Here is a 16,421-nt window from a genome sequence, read left to right as displayed (position 1 = left end):
TAAAATCTTTCGTTTTATTTAAAGAAAAAGTTTCCAACATTTTTATTTAAAGAAAAAGTTTCCAAATAAAAAGTAACTAGGTGTCCACCGCGTCCTACGGACGCGGTAGATCCCTTTTGGCTAACGCCGTTGTTAGTACATTATGGAAGAGTATATGATGTGTTCGTGAATCTTTTACGTTCAATATAACTCGGGTCGAGCATACAATCAGACATGCATGTACCACTGTTTCCATTTCTTCACCAACTGGGATCATACAGGTATCTGTGATTCGCATAATTGCGAATTACAGACACCTGCATAATGTCGGATTGTGAAGAAATGGAAACAGTGGTACATACATGTCTGATTGTATGCTCTACCCGAGTTATATTGAACGTAAAAGATTCACGAACACATCATATACTCTTCCATAATGTACTAACAACGGCGTTAGCCAAAAGGGATCTACCGCGTCCGTAGGACGCGGTGGACACCTAGTATATATATATATATATAGAGATATATATATATATATATATATATAGAGAGAGAGAGAGAGAGAGAGAGAGAGAGAGAGAAACAGGAGAGAAAGAAGAGAGACAAAGAGATGAAGATGAGAAGAGATAGAAGAGAAAAGAATTCCGGCGAGAATCACCGATAGAGAGTCCGCCGACGACCTTGGCCGGCGACGTCAAAAGAGGGGGGTGTGTTTGGGAGAAAATTTTGATTGTCCCACCCTATAAAATTTTCTTGTTCTCCAAAACATTGACCTGTACCTAAAAAGAATCTCATTTCATCTCTATTCCAACAACTTTTGAGAAAAATTATAACTAATTTATGTCCCTTTAAGTTGATATACATTTCAAAAAGCTTGTTCTGACAGTAAGAGTCTCTGTTGGGCCTGATTAAGCTATTCCAGAGTTTTTTGTTTATTTCAGTTTTTCCAATACATCCATGTTGGAATAAGTGACTAGTTCGAATTAGAGACTTAGGTTTTCCAGTTTCTTCAATTTGTAATAGGATTCTAAGTTCATAACCTTCAGTAGTTTTTTCAGTTTTTCCAAGACCAATTTTCCACAATTTTTTTAAACTGGTATCATTGCAGTTCATAGATTGCATTGGGCCTAACTCGGGTAGTCAGACATATACCTCAAAACGCACAACCCGATCAAAATAACCGTTCTCTTTTATCGCCGAACAAGCAGAGGGTGCCACTACAAAAAGTTGTGGCATAAAATAGAATTCGTGGTACAATAAATGAGAAAAAAAAATACCTAAGGAGCAAATTTCTTCGAAAATTTTATACTCTCCTCTAAATGAAGCAGTCAGTTTCCACTGTACATAATAATCAGTGATTTTCACCGACAGCACACAAAAACAGAATTTTTGCTGAACTAATAGGTCTAGTTTGGAACATTTTCGACAAAATCAAAAGCAGAACATACTTCATATGAGAAATATCCATAAAATTGTCTAAGCATATTAATATGCAGACAGTATATTATTTACCAAAACCTATGTATAGGTTTCGGCATCCAAATATTCAACAATAGTGCCTGTAAGCTTGTACTATGAAATATGCAGCAGAAGTTTGGGATTACTAGATGGGAAAGTTCGGTGATTTATACCCTCTTGTTTAGAAGTTCTTTGTTGTTGTTTTAGCTGGATTGGAAATACAGTTCCCACCTGTTTGTCTCTAAGCTATAAAAACTCATCCTTACTATTTTCATTTCCTTCACATTTTTTTTGTATTGTCTTGAAGAATACTAAATAGTGCTGATATCAACTCGACTTTTGTGGAGCTGAAATGCTGGAGTAATCCAACTGCCGCAACTGCACTGAATGCCTGACCAGTTGAAGTAACCAAGACGAGCTTCACAATGGACACAAGATAGCTTGCCTTCCAATCCACCTTCTTCCACTGTATTATGATAAGAAAATATCAAAATATGGAAAACAAAATAAACAAATGCCTCAAAAAATCGGGTAATAAGTTCAGTGGTGATTGTTTAGGTCACGAAAAGAACAGGAAGTAGTTAATCAAGCCTCGTTCTAACTACTTTGTCATTTGATAGCAGGACTCTAATTGCAGTTACAACTTTTTTCTTTCTAGTTTCTCTATCATTCTTAATTTCTTCGGATACTAAAGTAAATAGTAAAATGAGAAACCGAGACCACTGCTTAAATTGCAGACCAAAATAACATGAGCAGTTCATGCAAAGGAAACTGATCTGTGATGAGTGATGTGTCGGCTACTCGGTCATAACTTTGGTCCAAGACCGGTTAAAGGTTGACTTAAATGGGTTTCACTCGATGAGTCCACCAATTCTTCATGTAGTAACGTTACGAGGGGGTTCATCCAAAACCAAATCAAGATTCCAACCTCGAAACACAGAGTCCACAAAGACTAACGTCATAGGGGATACATCGATATTTTTTTTTTTTTTGAAAAGTTTGAATTAATATTAACGAAAACGAGAGTTATAAAAGAATTGCGACGGAAAACAGTAAAAAGGGCCTTGGGAGGTATGCCGAGAATCAGATACCTCCCCCAATTACAAAAGGAGCAAACACCAGATAGCCTGCTCCCCCCTACCGTCATAGGGAGGAGCAGCAAACAAAAACACAACAACAGAAGCTCCTAATGAAAACAAACAAGGGGACTTAACCCACACCAACTCTGTTCGCCTTAAACACCACAAGAGAGGGACTGCCACCCTCGCCACCTGCCCATGAAAGCTCAGCTAGATGCTTAGAAAAGGCTGAGAAACTATGAGTTGAGGACCAGACCAAGCAGGCTCGCAAATAATGCTGCTGGAGCATCGGGCTAACAACAGAAACATCGGAAGCATCCAAATCGAAAGCGTCCCCAACACAAATAAAACCACCACCTCCCCACTCTGGGATAAGATCCCAACCACAGAAAGATATATCCCAATCCTCGAAGCTTTCCTTGAACAACTCACCAAGCTTAGTAACCTTACGAACAACTATGGTATTTGATTTGGGTAGCCACTACATCGATATTCATAACTATACATGTAATAGACATACTCCATTTGGCATTATCATATTTAATTAATGTCTTTTCTTCAAAGGATTCGGATTTGGCACTTGAACTTTTTTCGCCCAAGTAATTAAGAAGCAACGAGTTTCAATTTCAAGTGAGTAGGTTTTTGACCTGGAAGGTCTCAGATTCATAAATCAAACAGCAAATCTGAACTTTTAACTACCAATTTTGAGAAAGCCTTAGAGGGGCATAGAGGCCTCTCAGGACTTTTAAATCTATAATAATCACGCAGACTGCAGTACATGTAAAGTAAGAGAGAAAATTTAAAGTTTATACCTGTGGTCATCCACCTTAGGGGCTCAACAAAGAGAGAAGAACACTCTTCCTCATTGGACCTATTCAGTGAGTTGTAACTTTCTCGCTTTCTCCATTCAAAGCATGTCTCACCCTCTCCAGGTGTATGGCCTATGATATTCTGTTCCGTTGCAACAATTCTCCTGCACTTCTTGCAGCGATAGGCAGGCAGTGGTTTTGCTCCATCAGAAGATTCAAAGACCACAGAAGATGAGGGTGCTCTAGCCAAGCCGGGGTCAGCACCAAATTTCAAAGTGTCTATCCTCTCACCTTTGTTGTATGAATCACCTGAAATAATGGATTGTGCTATCAGATTCATACTCCTGAAACAATAATAATATCTTTGGAAGAGTTCTGAAGCTAAAAGCAAGTTTAAGGCAAAGACAACATATAACCATGATTCATGCTTTTGAAAAAGATAACCTGTAAAAATATTGTGTTTTATGCTATTTTTGCTACTCCCTTGGTTACCTTTCTTTCTCATGCTTCATTTCATGAGCCAAGTTCACAAATTTAGCAGTTCTCACGAATAAAATTAAGGGGATGTAACAGAGAAAGATTAAAAAAAGAACGAAAAAAACAGATAGGTTCAGTTCAGAGGAATGGAGAATATTCTGTGAACAACTTATATATGGGCCAAATTAAATGATCAAAATTGTGATTCTATTTCGGGATGGACTTCTTTTAAGTATTCTCACATAAATTGACATAACGTTTCCATCATTGGCATAGTATTTTCACGATTTGTATAAATTATTTATGATTATCATGTATACAATGAAACATTTCTCTTTCCAACCAAACTGAAATTACAATTTAGTGCCTTGTTAACATGTATACATGGAAACAACTAGTATATTGTGTTTATTTAATGACTACGATAGTAAGATCCCCAGCCACAAAATAGTAAAATAAATCCTCATAACTGCTAGCAAACTCTCCAAACATGTGAAATGTGAACTATCTCAAACTTAAACTTATAGATACACTTGCAAAGCGATGCTAATGCATATGGGACTCACATCATACATGATAAATTTATTAAAAATACCAGCTATACCAACAAAGTGAAGTATAATGAACATTAGAGGAACATGCTATACAAATTTCAGTGGGTTCAAATACTAATTTTGTTCTTACAGAGATTAGTATAGTAACTTTGAGGTTTTCTCTAATGTTACAAGTTCTAACTTCTGAGATACAGTAGGAATCTGATCAGAGGTAGAGTTCATTATAGAATTGCTAAAGGAGGCGAGGAGTATGTCATAACCTTCACAATGATAGTTATAAACCCTACTTTCTATCATTCTGTCAGCATAGCTCCTATTATTGACTACTAGGAGAAACCTTTGTCTAAGGTTTTTGTTTTTTCCTATTAATAATTCCCAAATTGAAGAAAGCCCCAAGATACTTCAGATATTATCTCCGCTAATACCTCTATTTCATGAAAACTGTTGTGCTTTATCATTATAAGATGAGCCTAAGGCGTCTTTTTGAAATTGAGATCCTTCAAAGATTTTGAAGTGATAACTTGGTGCATGTTTCTTCTGTACGTCTTCCTGTTTTTCCTTTTTGGCTCATTCTTTTTAACTTTGAGGCGAACTGGAGCTTTTATAACAGTTTTTCCTAAACATGTATTCTTTGTACTTGCCTGCTGTAGTATGAGCAAAATCAGCATATAGAAGTACTACTTCTACTTTGGATACAAAAGACCTCTACTCTAAATGCTCTAGATTCTGGTGACCCTTTTATCATGTTCACTTCGACAAAAGAAAAAACCATAACTAATCAGGTAAGAAACACCTCACCTAATACTTTCAGATGAAATCGCTTGTATATGGGGCTTGAATGATCAACTTTAAAACCCATCTCCTCGAACATTTTTAACTGCAAAACAAGAATATGAATACTAAACGACACTTGCTCTAATCTAAATATTGTGAAATAGTTCCTAATAATGTCTACAAATATATAAGTAAACATTTGCTAATATTACCTGATCCAGAAATCCATCATTAGGGCAAACAAACTCACAGCTTTGTCTCAAAGAATCAACTGCATCTGCATTAATACATAGAAAAGACAAAACGTAAACACCAAACATGAGCACTGTATTGTTTCTTTGATCTTGTCAATAGGCAGTGCGAAACAATATCCAACTTTATGCAAGGGATAGATTAGATGAAAACAAAAGTTACAATGATCATTGTGCACACATATAGATGTAAATAGGTAGTTTTTTTTTTACATCAGATTACATGGACTGCATCTAAATCACATTTACCACTAAAACAAATGAAGAAACTGCTCTAACTTTCATCATAAATTTCAAAACTGGCTGATGATCTCAATTGTCAGATCATATTCATCAAAATCAACAACATTTTTTTTTAATGAACGGAATCAGATTATTTTCCCAGTGACCCACCTTCTTGAGATAGTTGTTCGGCTCTCATCAGATATGCGGTAATGATAGCTGCACTGCAACAACACAAATACAAATCGAGAATTTTAAATCCTAATATTAGAGAACTAGAAATGGAAAGGCACAAACTTTAAACTTCTAAAAGACAGCGCATAGACTGTACTTGCATTCCGAGGAATTGGTTGCATTGTCAATACAAGCATACAACATGGTGTCATTATTAGTTATTGTACTATGGATATGGAAGACTTATACTGGTAGGGTCGATGATTTAATGTGTTGCCATATTCATCTAAGTGACAAGCCCATTTGATCTACGGATGTTGAGCTGGTTTCCGCATATATAAAATATGTTGAAGTGTCCTAGTTTGTGCTCCCCATAATTTTGCTTTACCTGGTATGAATTAAATGATGCTTGGACCACTACCCGAGTTGGTATTTTATCCCGGATATATCTGATTTTGTTTTCATCGCGTACGAACATTCTTGGAAGTCTTGGATATATTATGAATTTTAAGAATAAAACTCCAAGGAACCTTTGAAAAGTTTCACAGAAATGCTTTAGACTCAATTTGATGTTCTTATCAAGTATCGCTTCTATGGATGGTAGGACATGTTCAAAAGCACTAAGGAGAGAAAAAGATCTTCCGCTCAACATCAAAACGAAAAGTTTGCTTAAAGATAGCACACCGCCTTGTTGTAAGTCCTTTATCTATTAATCATAAGTTTTCGTCCTTTAATGGTAAAGAAAAGCTATAAGGGGATATGGTTGTGATGAAACAAAACAAAACTATGAAAACAATGAAGTAAAACCAAATGCAGTTGTGGCAACACAGAGTATTCCCGAAGCCCGTCCTCACTCTAAACTTTCCCCACGATAAGGAGATCGTACATGAGAACTAGGAGCCGCAATTCACGATTCTCATTACTACTACCTTTATCGCTTCTGTAAATGTATGTGGAAATTTGAAATCTCAAAGTAAGGGAGGGAAATAAGATTCAAAAATCTCCCAATGAAAATGACCATTCATCCTCTCAATAATTCAAAGTTATAGATATTGCTATTGAGAAAAAAAAAATGTTGTGCTAGTTGATTTTTTCAATGACCTAAAGGAGAAAGAAGGGATATATGAATCAAAACCCGAAAAAAAATACCTTCTCGAAACGCCGGCAAAGCAATGAACTAAAACAGATCCTTCTTTTCTGCTCTCATCAATAAAATCCAAGCAAACATCCAAATAATCTAATAAATTCTCATTTTCCATATCTCTCAAAGGAACTGCCATTCTTACCAATTTCAGATCTTTCCCAGCAAATTCTTTCAAATACAAAAGCTTCTCTGACTTATCAGAACTAGTAACTAGGTCATTCTCTGAATTAGAACCCCCAAAAAAACCTTTCTCAATCTCCTTTGTAGGAATAGAGAGAGAAGAACGCCATTCAGTGAAGAACGAGATTGAAGCTGAGCTAAGTAGAGAGAGAATGAACTTGAAATCGGTATTCTCATCCTGAAGAATCTCAGCAGCATCACTAATGTTTCCAATAAAAAGATGATCCCTCACCAAATACGGCATACTTATTAACTTTTCCTCAAAACCCTAATTTCTTTTACTCGTCCTCTGTTCTAAACAAAAACAAAAAATCGATTAAAAACATCAAACAAAGAAACATTCTTTTTGTTTTCTTTCTCTAAAATGAAATCATCAAACAAACAAACATTCTTCTGCACCTGGAAAAACAAGAATCCATTCATTTACGTCGTTTATATTGCAGATTCTTTTCTCTCTCTAAAATACATCAAAAACACTAGCTAGTATCATTCTTTTTTTATTATCAAAGGTGAAAAGAAATACTCTATTATTAGGATTAGATAATGAAGATAAACGAAATCAAATGATGAAATCAAGTAGAGAGTAAAGAAAACAAACCTGAAATCAATCAGAGAGAGATAGAGAGAGAGAGAGAGAGAGGATTTCCGGCGGAAAATGAAGATCTCTATCTTTGTATAACTGTTTCTCTCTCTTGTCTATCACCTTTGTTGTCTTTTTCCTCTGTCACTCTTCTCCTTTTTTTTTCACTTTTTTTTTTTTTTTTTCCTTATCTTTGTGTGTGTATAAAAGAGTAGTAACGGTTTCAGCATGAGCCAATTGTTGGCCTCTCATTGGTACTTCAATAAGAGCTTGGCATGTGCAATTTGGAGAAAATAATGTTCCATTATATTCCAAATGGATGCCTCTAATGGAGCCCCTCATTTTGCTTTTAGCCATCCCTCTCTCTTACTACTCTCTATGGGCTTCAGACTGAGCAGTCTGAGGCCCACAGATCATAACCATCCGAAGGGACTAATTCGTGTTGTTCGAACTAGCACGGAATAGATCTAGTCTGAATGTCTTCAAATTGTATAATATGTGGGTATGCGAAGAGAGAAAGAAGCACAAGACTAAAATGAATGGGCGTCTATAGACGCACCCAATTGTAACTCAAACACTTTTTAAGGTGAGTGATAGATAGACGTGGAAACACCGTTAAAGTGGGCATGGTATTGGGTCGCCACAAACTGTGTGAAAAAGAAGGATAATTCCCATCTAAAAGGCGGAGAGATGTAATATTTATTGTGTAAAGCGGGAGTCGAAACAATTAAACCCTTTTTGTTAATTAAGTTGTTATTAAGATTTTAATTGCAGCTTAGTCTGCACAAGGCTTTAGTTGGTAATTGTCGCTGGTTCAAATATCCAATGCGGCAACATTTTTTTTTAGAAATTTAACTTAATCTGAAGTTAAATTCCCTCGTTTTCTAAAGCTTAAAATACGATAAAAGTTACATATGTATTTAATAAAGGGTTATTTTCTAAATAGCCCCCAACTTTGTGACCAGCTTCCTGCGTAGCCCCCTACTTTAGCAAAAATATCCATATAGACCCCTTTTTCAGTTACCGTTAACTTTTCCTTAACTAGTCATCATTTCTCTCTCTTCCATCTCATTACCTCTCTCTGCCACCTCATCGTTTTCTCCGGCGAAAGTCGAAGACCGGCCAATTTTCCGGCCGGCGATCTTCAAACCCAAAAAAAAGGTTTTTTTTAATCTCCCCTCTCTCTCTCTTTAAAACATAAAATTTTTTGAATTTTTTTTTAAAAGAGAGAGAGGAGAGATAAAAATAAAAATTGGGTTAGAAGGTCGCCGGCCGACGACTTTCGCCGGAGAAGACAATGAGGTGGCGATAACGTGAGGTGGCAGAGAGAAGTAATGAGATGGAAGAGAGAGAAATGATGACTGGTTAACGGTAACTGAAAAAGGGGGTCATATGGGGGTTTTTGCTAAAGTAGGGGGGCTATTTGGGAAATAACCCTTTAATAAAACTAAAAAGTGTATTGTTAATCTACGATCGGTAGGTGATAGGTCAAAAGTAAAAAGTATATTAATAAGGTCCAAACTTTTTTTTGTTGAAAATTAGGAATAACATTAACGAACCAAAGTTCTGTTAGAATACAAATGGGAAATTAAAAATGGAACGTCATTCTAAATTCTATCTTCATCTTGAGTTCTAGCCTATTTTGCTAATTTGTCTGCTGGATTGTTCTGCGATCGATTGATATAGGCGAAAGCAATGTGATTAAACCGAGGAAGTAAATTCCTAATCTTTTTTAATGTGATAGAGGGATTGCCACTGCATTCTTGTGCATCTTATAGGTGATAGATGAGCTTTTGGTTGTCACTTTCAATATTGATGTTCTTGCAATGGTTGTCTAATGCCCATTGTATACCTATTAAAATAGATTTTGCCTCGCTTTCTTCACTGGTTTGAGCTCTGAATGAAGAAGTTTTTGCTACAATAAAATGTGTCAAGTGATCATATGACAAATGAAACGTATGTCGATATTCATGATAATCTTGATTAATGATGCGTCCGTATTAATTTTCAGATGCTAGTCTGCAGGGGGTACCATTTATTGTCGATCAAAATGGTCTTAGTAATGTGACATCTACTAATATAACCAGGGAAGGCGAAGAATCTGTGTTTATAACCTGAGTTGGGGTTGTGATTGAATATTGGAAGCATCTGTTGCATCTGGATTTCCAAATAAACCAAATGATGGTAGATAAGTGTATATTATTATATCCTAGTGCAGTGAGAGTCTTCGTGTTCTCTCCAAGTAACAATCCAGTCTATGAGTGACATAAAATTAGTAGCGATGATGTTAAAGTAAAACCAAATGTTTTTAGACAGATGCTATGCTCGAAAAGTTAGAAATCGGGACTAGTCGGCCGACCTAGGCCTAGCTACCAGGCGGTATGACCACGGGACCAGTCAGATTTAATCGGTTAAACTTAATATATATTACATATCTATATATTTAATTACATATATTATTATATTATATATACATATAAGGAGACTTCTACATGTGTAATTTAAAAATACTATTATGATAGTTAGAACTCAAATTTCAAATACTCTAGCAAAAGTAGTTCATAGTCATACAATCCATAGTCTTTTTTTTGTTGAACTTTACAATCCATAGTCAGAATTCATCATAATGTCGAATGAAAATGAAGAAAAACAACTCAATCTAAAGTTGCAAATTGTGACCCATCCACTTCAATGTCAACATCGGTATCCTCGTCAACAAGTTCAATCGGAGGTCGTGATGTAGGAGTAATCGAAGAACTAGAAGTCATTTGACTTCTCGTTCTTCGCCGCTCAATACTAGTAACTCCTTACGCCTCCCGAACATCTTCCCATCTAAGATCATCACCCCTATTGACGAAATCTTGTAGTTCTTCATTAGTTGGAATAATCCATTCATCACTTTCTTCTACCTCCCTCAAAATAATTGGATCAATTGAATCATCTCTTGTTGGTCCACAGACATTGTTTCTATCTATATTTTGAATCTGCAACTTCATATTGTATTGTATGTAGACGACATCATTCAGTTTAGTTTGAATCAAACAATTCCTCTTCATTGAATGTACCTTAAAAAAATAAAAGACACAAGTATTAAATAAGCAATTCCTCTTCTTTGAATGTACCTTAAAGTATAACTTACATGATCAAATGCACTCCAATTGCGCTCACATGGTGAAGCACTACATGTCTGACTTAAAACCCTTTTTGCAAATAAAACGACCATAAGATTGCCACAAAAGTAAATCAGATGTAACATTTAGAAAAAACTTATGCGGTAAATATTTGTGGATTTCTTTCTTCACAAACTCATGTCCCAATGATCCAGTTGCACTCCTATAGTGAAACGTCTCACTATTCATTTCATCCAAAGCATTCTCATCAGACACCAATTTACTCATAGCGAGAAAATTTTGATTCGTAACTGCATCAGTCTCAACAACTTCCCAACCCTTTCTATAGTAAATTGAGAGATTCAAATAATAACTAGATGCTTGTAAAAGATGATGAAATTGATTTGTCCATCGGATATCAATAATTTCCTAAACTTTGGCTCGTGTCATGTGGTCACTACGAAGATTCTTCTTAGTTTGGTCCTTTGCAATAACCATTGCTTCAAATATGTATCCCATACTTGGTTTCTCTTCAATGCCCACCAACCTTACCACATCAACTAGTGGTGCCAACACTTGACGTGCGAACTGCACATTATCCCAAAAGCTATTTGTAGCCACTATCCTTGCACATCTCATACCGTCAGCCTTTTTTAGCAAAATCGGATTGTGTCTATTGATTTGACACAAACAACATTTGGAAATGACCCATGTTTTTATGAATACTCTTAATTATGTAGAAAGTAGTAGCAAATCTAGTCACACAAGATCGGTGCAATTCTTTCCCACCAGTCAACTTCCTTATCAAGTTTAAACTCTACCATGGTTATAGACGTACGTTGTAACGACTTTAGACTCACCCAAAGCACTCTTGATCTTCGAAAATTTATCACAAATATCTTGCAACATTAAGTTCACACAATGTACGACACAAGGAGTCCAAAATATATTAGGATGTCGTTACATTAAGATCTTGCCTGCAACCTTAAAATTTGAACCGTTGTTGTTAATAAACTACATAACAATAAAGTGTCTAGTTTATTAATTAATGTAAGGAGAATGCAAAAATAAGTGAAAATTAACAGATATATCTGAACAACATTCTCCTCGCCTAAATCTTCAATGACTTCATTAATCATGCCTACAATGAGATTTGCTTCTTTAATGTATGCAGATGCATCGATAGACTTTTGAAAAATTGTTCCTTCCACACAGTTAACTAAGAAGTTAATCAAACGTCTTCCTTTTCCATCAGTTCCAAAATCAGACATTATAGAACATTCATAAGCCTTTCAATTTGGTCGAAAGGATTCGACGAAGTCATCTGTTTCCTTCAAAATCTCCTTAAATAAGGTTGTTCTGACATGGTAGGGATATGGTGCTGGCAACGCTCTTCCTTTGGAAAATTCACCTTCACAAGCATTGAAAGGTAATCCCTTCTCGATTGTCCAACGAGCATAATATTTCCAAGCACGGTGCTTTAATCCTATTTTAACCGGATTGTTCTGATCCATTGTAGTTTGCTTCTTCTTTTTATAATCAGGACTAAAGACAGTATCCAGAGGACCTCTAACATTGCTTGATCGCTTCAGACTTCTTCCACGAGAACCACTACCAACTACCTCAAGTTGCTTAACATTAGTTCTTTCATCTTCAATCTTTTGACACTTAATGTCTTCTTCTTCAATATGGCGGGTTGATAGCCAATTTCACAAATTGTTTTGTATGAATGCAGGTCCGGGTTGCTATTTGGTTGGAATTGAGGCTCTCCAGGAACTTGGTCCTTTTCGCATCTCAAGAGACTCTCGTCAGCTCCCCTTAAAGAATTACGCTTGGAACAAAGGTGAAATTTGATAGACAAACTCTTGTCTTTTTTGGAGTAGTGAATTTGGTTTTAACTTTTTTGATAGAATTCTTAATAATCAAAATGAAACAAGAAAAACATAATAGTACATCATTTTATTATTATATACTTGCTAATTTATTTTTGTGTTGCTATTTGTTAGCAAACGATTCGTATGCATTTCTTGTGAACTGGTTTATGAGATATCCTCAATACAAATCACATGATTTCTATTTTGCCGGAGAAATAAAACTATATAGTTAAATTATGTTTATATTATTAATATGAATTATTCACGAATTCTTCTTAATTTTTATGCTTAGGACATTACGTTCCACAGTTGGGTGAGGTGATCATGAGTAAGAACAAAAGATCAGGTGTCAATGGATATATAAAACTGAAAGGTCTTATTGTAAGTAATTTCTTTCTATTACCAATTTTTTTCTTTTTTCACTTTGATTGAATTGTTTCCATACAAACTTTAATTCTAATATTAATATGTTTCAGATTTGAGAACCCGTCTTCGGACGAAGAAACAGGATACAAGGGGGTGCTGGAATCGGGGTACTACCATTCATTGATTTCAGATGGACTATTTAAACAACTTCAAACGTGTGATCTTTTAAAGAAAAAACAAACAAATGAATGCTATAGTGGATACAGCCAGTATGATACCCTTAAAGACTTGAATATCGACAGGTACAGTCTGTACACACCAACATGCCCCCACGAGGATCCTATTCCAAACACTGCGAGTTTGATAAATGATATTAATGAGAACGATTCTATGAAACATGTTTTTTCTTAGACCCAGATTATAAGCACAGTACCTTCATATATCTTGGATGTCACTAACACATTGACACCCATACCTAACCAAAACCTAACAAAGACAAAAAGATATTGATTTTGCATTCTGTGGGTAGTTGAGTTTACTATTCAAATAAGGCAGATAACAAAGGCAAATGTACTGTGACTTGTTCATATAAGCAGTAAGCCCTTTGTAGTTTGATTTTGCAAACGTTTGTGTGAGAGTGCTTTCTTGAGAGTTCTTCAGGATACTGAAATCAATATAAAATAACTTTGGAAGGACAAAAGATTAGTTTGCATTTGTTATTTTATACTAACTAGTTATAACAGGTGTGTGCGGCACGAATAATATTATTAGACTAATTGAGTTTAATTGTTTCGCCTTTTGAATACGCGTATTTCGGATGATTCAAATCATGTAAAACAATATTTATGGAAAAAATAATAATATCCTTTAAGACAGTGTTGTATTTTTAGAGTCTCAATCCGAAATTTTTCCCAGGGGTAAAATAGTCATTTCTAGTTGTTTAACCGATAATGGGTTCATAGTGGAGACTAAGAGTCCAACATTCATCCAAAGGCAAATACACAAGTTAGATAAATTTTAGTCAGAATGAAATGCATGAGTTAGATATCATATTTGAAATTGGAAAAAAAAACACATCATCTGTATCACTCAAATCATTTAAGAATTTTGATCTCTCGATAGTAAAGTTATATACACCCAACCCTTGTATCCACATTATAACTTCATCTGCAGTTATAAGAAAAAAAACAACAAATATAAAACAAATAACAAAATCATATGTAATTAAGGTGAAGTACCAAATCCAATTTTGTATAATAGACATTGTTCGTAATTAATATGGGTCGTTGCTTTTGTGTTTCATAATAATCCCAATTTCACTACTCATGTGTACTTGATCTCACTTTTTAAAATGTGTATCAATATATGAAGAATATATGAATCATTAAGTACTTCAACGGCAAACTGACAACAATATTCAATTAACATGATCTTTCAAGAATATTTTTTTTGTAAATTATCATAAAACAATGTATATTTAATTCGTTTTGAAACTCATCTAAACGAGTATTGTACCCAGATATGCGTTTTAAACAACAACACTAACTTTTTCTTAGAGAGATCGGTAGGTTCCATAAAGGATCTATGTGCTAATAATGCTGAAATATCTCAATCATCAAGATGTTGTGACGTCATTTGCTAATTCGTTTTGAAAATATATTGTTTATTTTCAAAGAAATTGTTTCTCCCTCCTAAAAATAAACACTACTAACTCTCCAAAACCTACCATAAGAATAATTGGGCACCATATGGTATGTAGTATTGTGCCATTAAGACCGCCGTAAAATGGATGGATGGTAATCATGTTCAAACTTATTATCTATTTTACGTGAAATACATTATTGATTAAAGTTTGAAAGTCGGAGAAAAATAATCAAATAGATGTATAAAATTAAGAGAGCTGCTAGAATTACAAAGCATTTTGACAAAAGAAAGTTCCCAATTGATGTGGCAGTCGTGATATTCACCTCGACAACCTAGATTTGGTCACAGTTTCAAACCACAACCGCCACATCACCTGGAAATTTTCTTTTGTCAAAATCTTTTGTAACTGTAACATTTCCCTAAAATAAAAAAGTGCAAATAGTAATAAAGTAAAAAGACATGGTATATAGAGAAATTAAAAGAGATAGTAAACTGAGTTGGGTCGTGTTGGATCCGTCAAGGCTTTAACAAAAAAAAAAGAGAATAGAAAAGATATATAAATATGCCGGCAACTAAAAATAAAAAATTCTCCAAAACACTAAAAATGACAAGAATTTTTTGGCTTATGACCCAAACAAGAAAACTACTGAGGGAGATCCTCATTTAGCACCCTCCATAAAAAATAAGTTGAACTCTCGGAGCTTATCTAAATTTCTTCCCAACAACATTCCAACTTAAACCATTAAAGAGTTCCACTTTATGTGAAGAAGATGGTTTGTCTTTTATAAGTGAGATATATAATGACGGTTATTTTCCAAATAGCCCCCAACTTTGTGACCGGTTTCCTGCCTAGCCCTCTACTTTGTCAAAAATATCCAGATGACTCCCTTTTTGAGTTACCCTTATAAAACCGTTAACTAGTCATCACCTTTCATTTCATCACTTCTCTCTGCCACCTTACCTTCTCACCACCTCATCGTCTTCACCGGTGAAGGTCGACCAATTTCCCAGTTGGCGACCTTCAAACATTTAAAAAAAAATTATTTTTTTCTCTTCCTCTCTTAAAAAAACAAATTTTTTTTTTCTCTCCCCTCTCTCTCTCTAAATACACCGACGAAAGGGTTTTCCCCTCGTCGGAGAAACCAGACCTTCGAGGTTTGGTTTGAAATCTGACCTTCAAGGTTTGGTTTGAAACCTGACCGGAATCTGGTTTCACCAACCAGACGGTCTGGTTTCAACTAATCAGACTGAATTCTTGTTGGTGAAATCAGATTCCGGTATGGTTTCTACGGCGAAGGGGAAACACTTTCGCCGGAGTACTAAGAGAGAGAGAGAGAGAGGAAAGAGAAAAATAATATTATTTTTTTAGAGAGAGAGAGAGGAAGAAAGAATTTTTTTTTTTTTTAATATTTGAAGGTCGTTGGTCGAAAAATTAGTCAGCCGATGACCTTCGCCGATGAAGACGATGAGGTGGCGAGAAGGTGAGGTAGCAAAGAGAGGTGCTGAAATGGAGGAGAGAAGGTGATGACTAGTTAACGGTGTTATAACGACAACTCAAGAAAGGGGCCATTTAGGTATTTTTGACAAAGTTGGGGGCTAGGCAGGAAACCGTTCACAAAGTTGGGGGTTATTTGGTAAATAACCCATAATGATTTTGTAGTACACTCTCCTTTAAAAGTATGCACACGTAACCTACCTATCGATGTTATTACTTCTGGATAACGGTATTTCAATAATTACTTTTGC

At 35.3% G+C, this 16,421-nt stretch overlaps 1 protein-coding gene across 4 annotated transcripts; it reads right to left on the bottom strand.

Moving 5' to 3' along the window:
- Positions 1-1,398: 1,398 nt before the first annotated feature.
- LOC147566865 (uncharacterized) lies at positions 1,399-7,956 on the bottom strand. 4 transcript variants are annotated; one of them, XM_086653424.1, is made up of 8 exons: positions 7,700-7,843; positions 7,501-7,558; positions 6,927-7,395; positions 5,775-5,827; positions 5,343-5,407; positions 5,155-5,233; positions 3,329-3,634; positions 1,399-1,903 (listed from the first exon to the last, which is right to left on the bottom strand). In XM_086653424.1, exons 3-8 carry the CDS (start codon positions 7,343-7,345, stop codon positions 1,749-1,751), a joined length of 1,077 nt encoding a protein of 358 aa, XP_086509550.1. In that variant the 5' UTR covers positions 7,346-7,395; positions 7,501-7,558; positions 7,700-7,843; the 3' UTR covers positions 1,399-1,748. The 4 variants fall into 4 exon arrangements, with proteins under 4 accessions (XP_086509550.1, XP_086509549.1, XP_086509547.1 ...); XM_086653423.1 differs by having other exon boundaries at positions 6,927-7,390; positions 7,700-7,838; XM_086653421.1 differs by lacking the exon at positions 7,501-7,558 and having other exon boundaries at positions 7,700-7,956.
- Positions 7,957-16,421: the final 8,465 nt, after the last annotated feature.

This window comes from Eschscholzia californica, unplaced genomic scaffold (genome assembly GCF_041429995.1).
Source record: "Eschscholzia californica isolate CP2 unplaced genomic scaffold, dmEscCali1.0.p SCAF_1, whole genome shotgun sequence".
Lineage (NCBI taxonomy): Eukaryota > Viridiplantae > Streptophyta > Magnoliopsida > Ranunculales > Papaveraceae > Eschscholzia > Eschscholzia californica.
The sequence above is the reverse complement of the archived record's forward strand: the minus strand, read 5'-3'. Positions and strand labels throughout refer to the sequence as shown.

Bases quoted from the DNA above. Each gene is read 5' to 3' on its own strand.
- LOC147566865 (XM_086653421.1), bottom strand. From the start codon at position 7,345: ATGCCGTATTTGGTGAGGGATCATCTTTTTATTGGAAACATTAGTGAT. The intron at 5,234-5,342 runs GTAATATTAGCA...CTTGTTTTGCAG, and splicing joins ATGATGGATTTCTGGATCAG to TTAAAAATGTTCGAGGAGAT. The intron at 1,904-3,328 runs GTATAAACTTTA...ATCATAATACAG, and splicing joins CCTAAGGTGGATGACCACAG to TGGAAGAAGGTGGATTGGAA.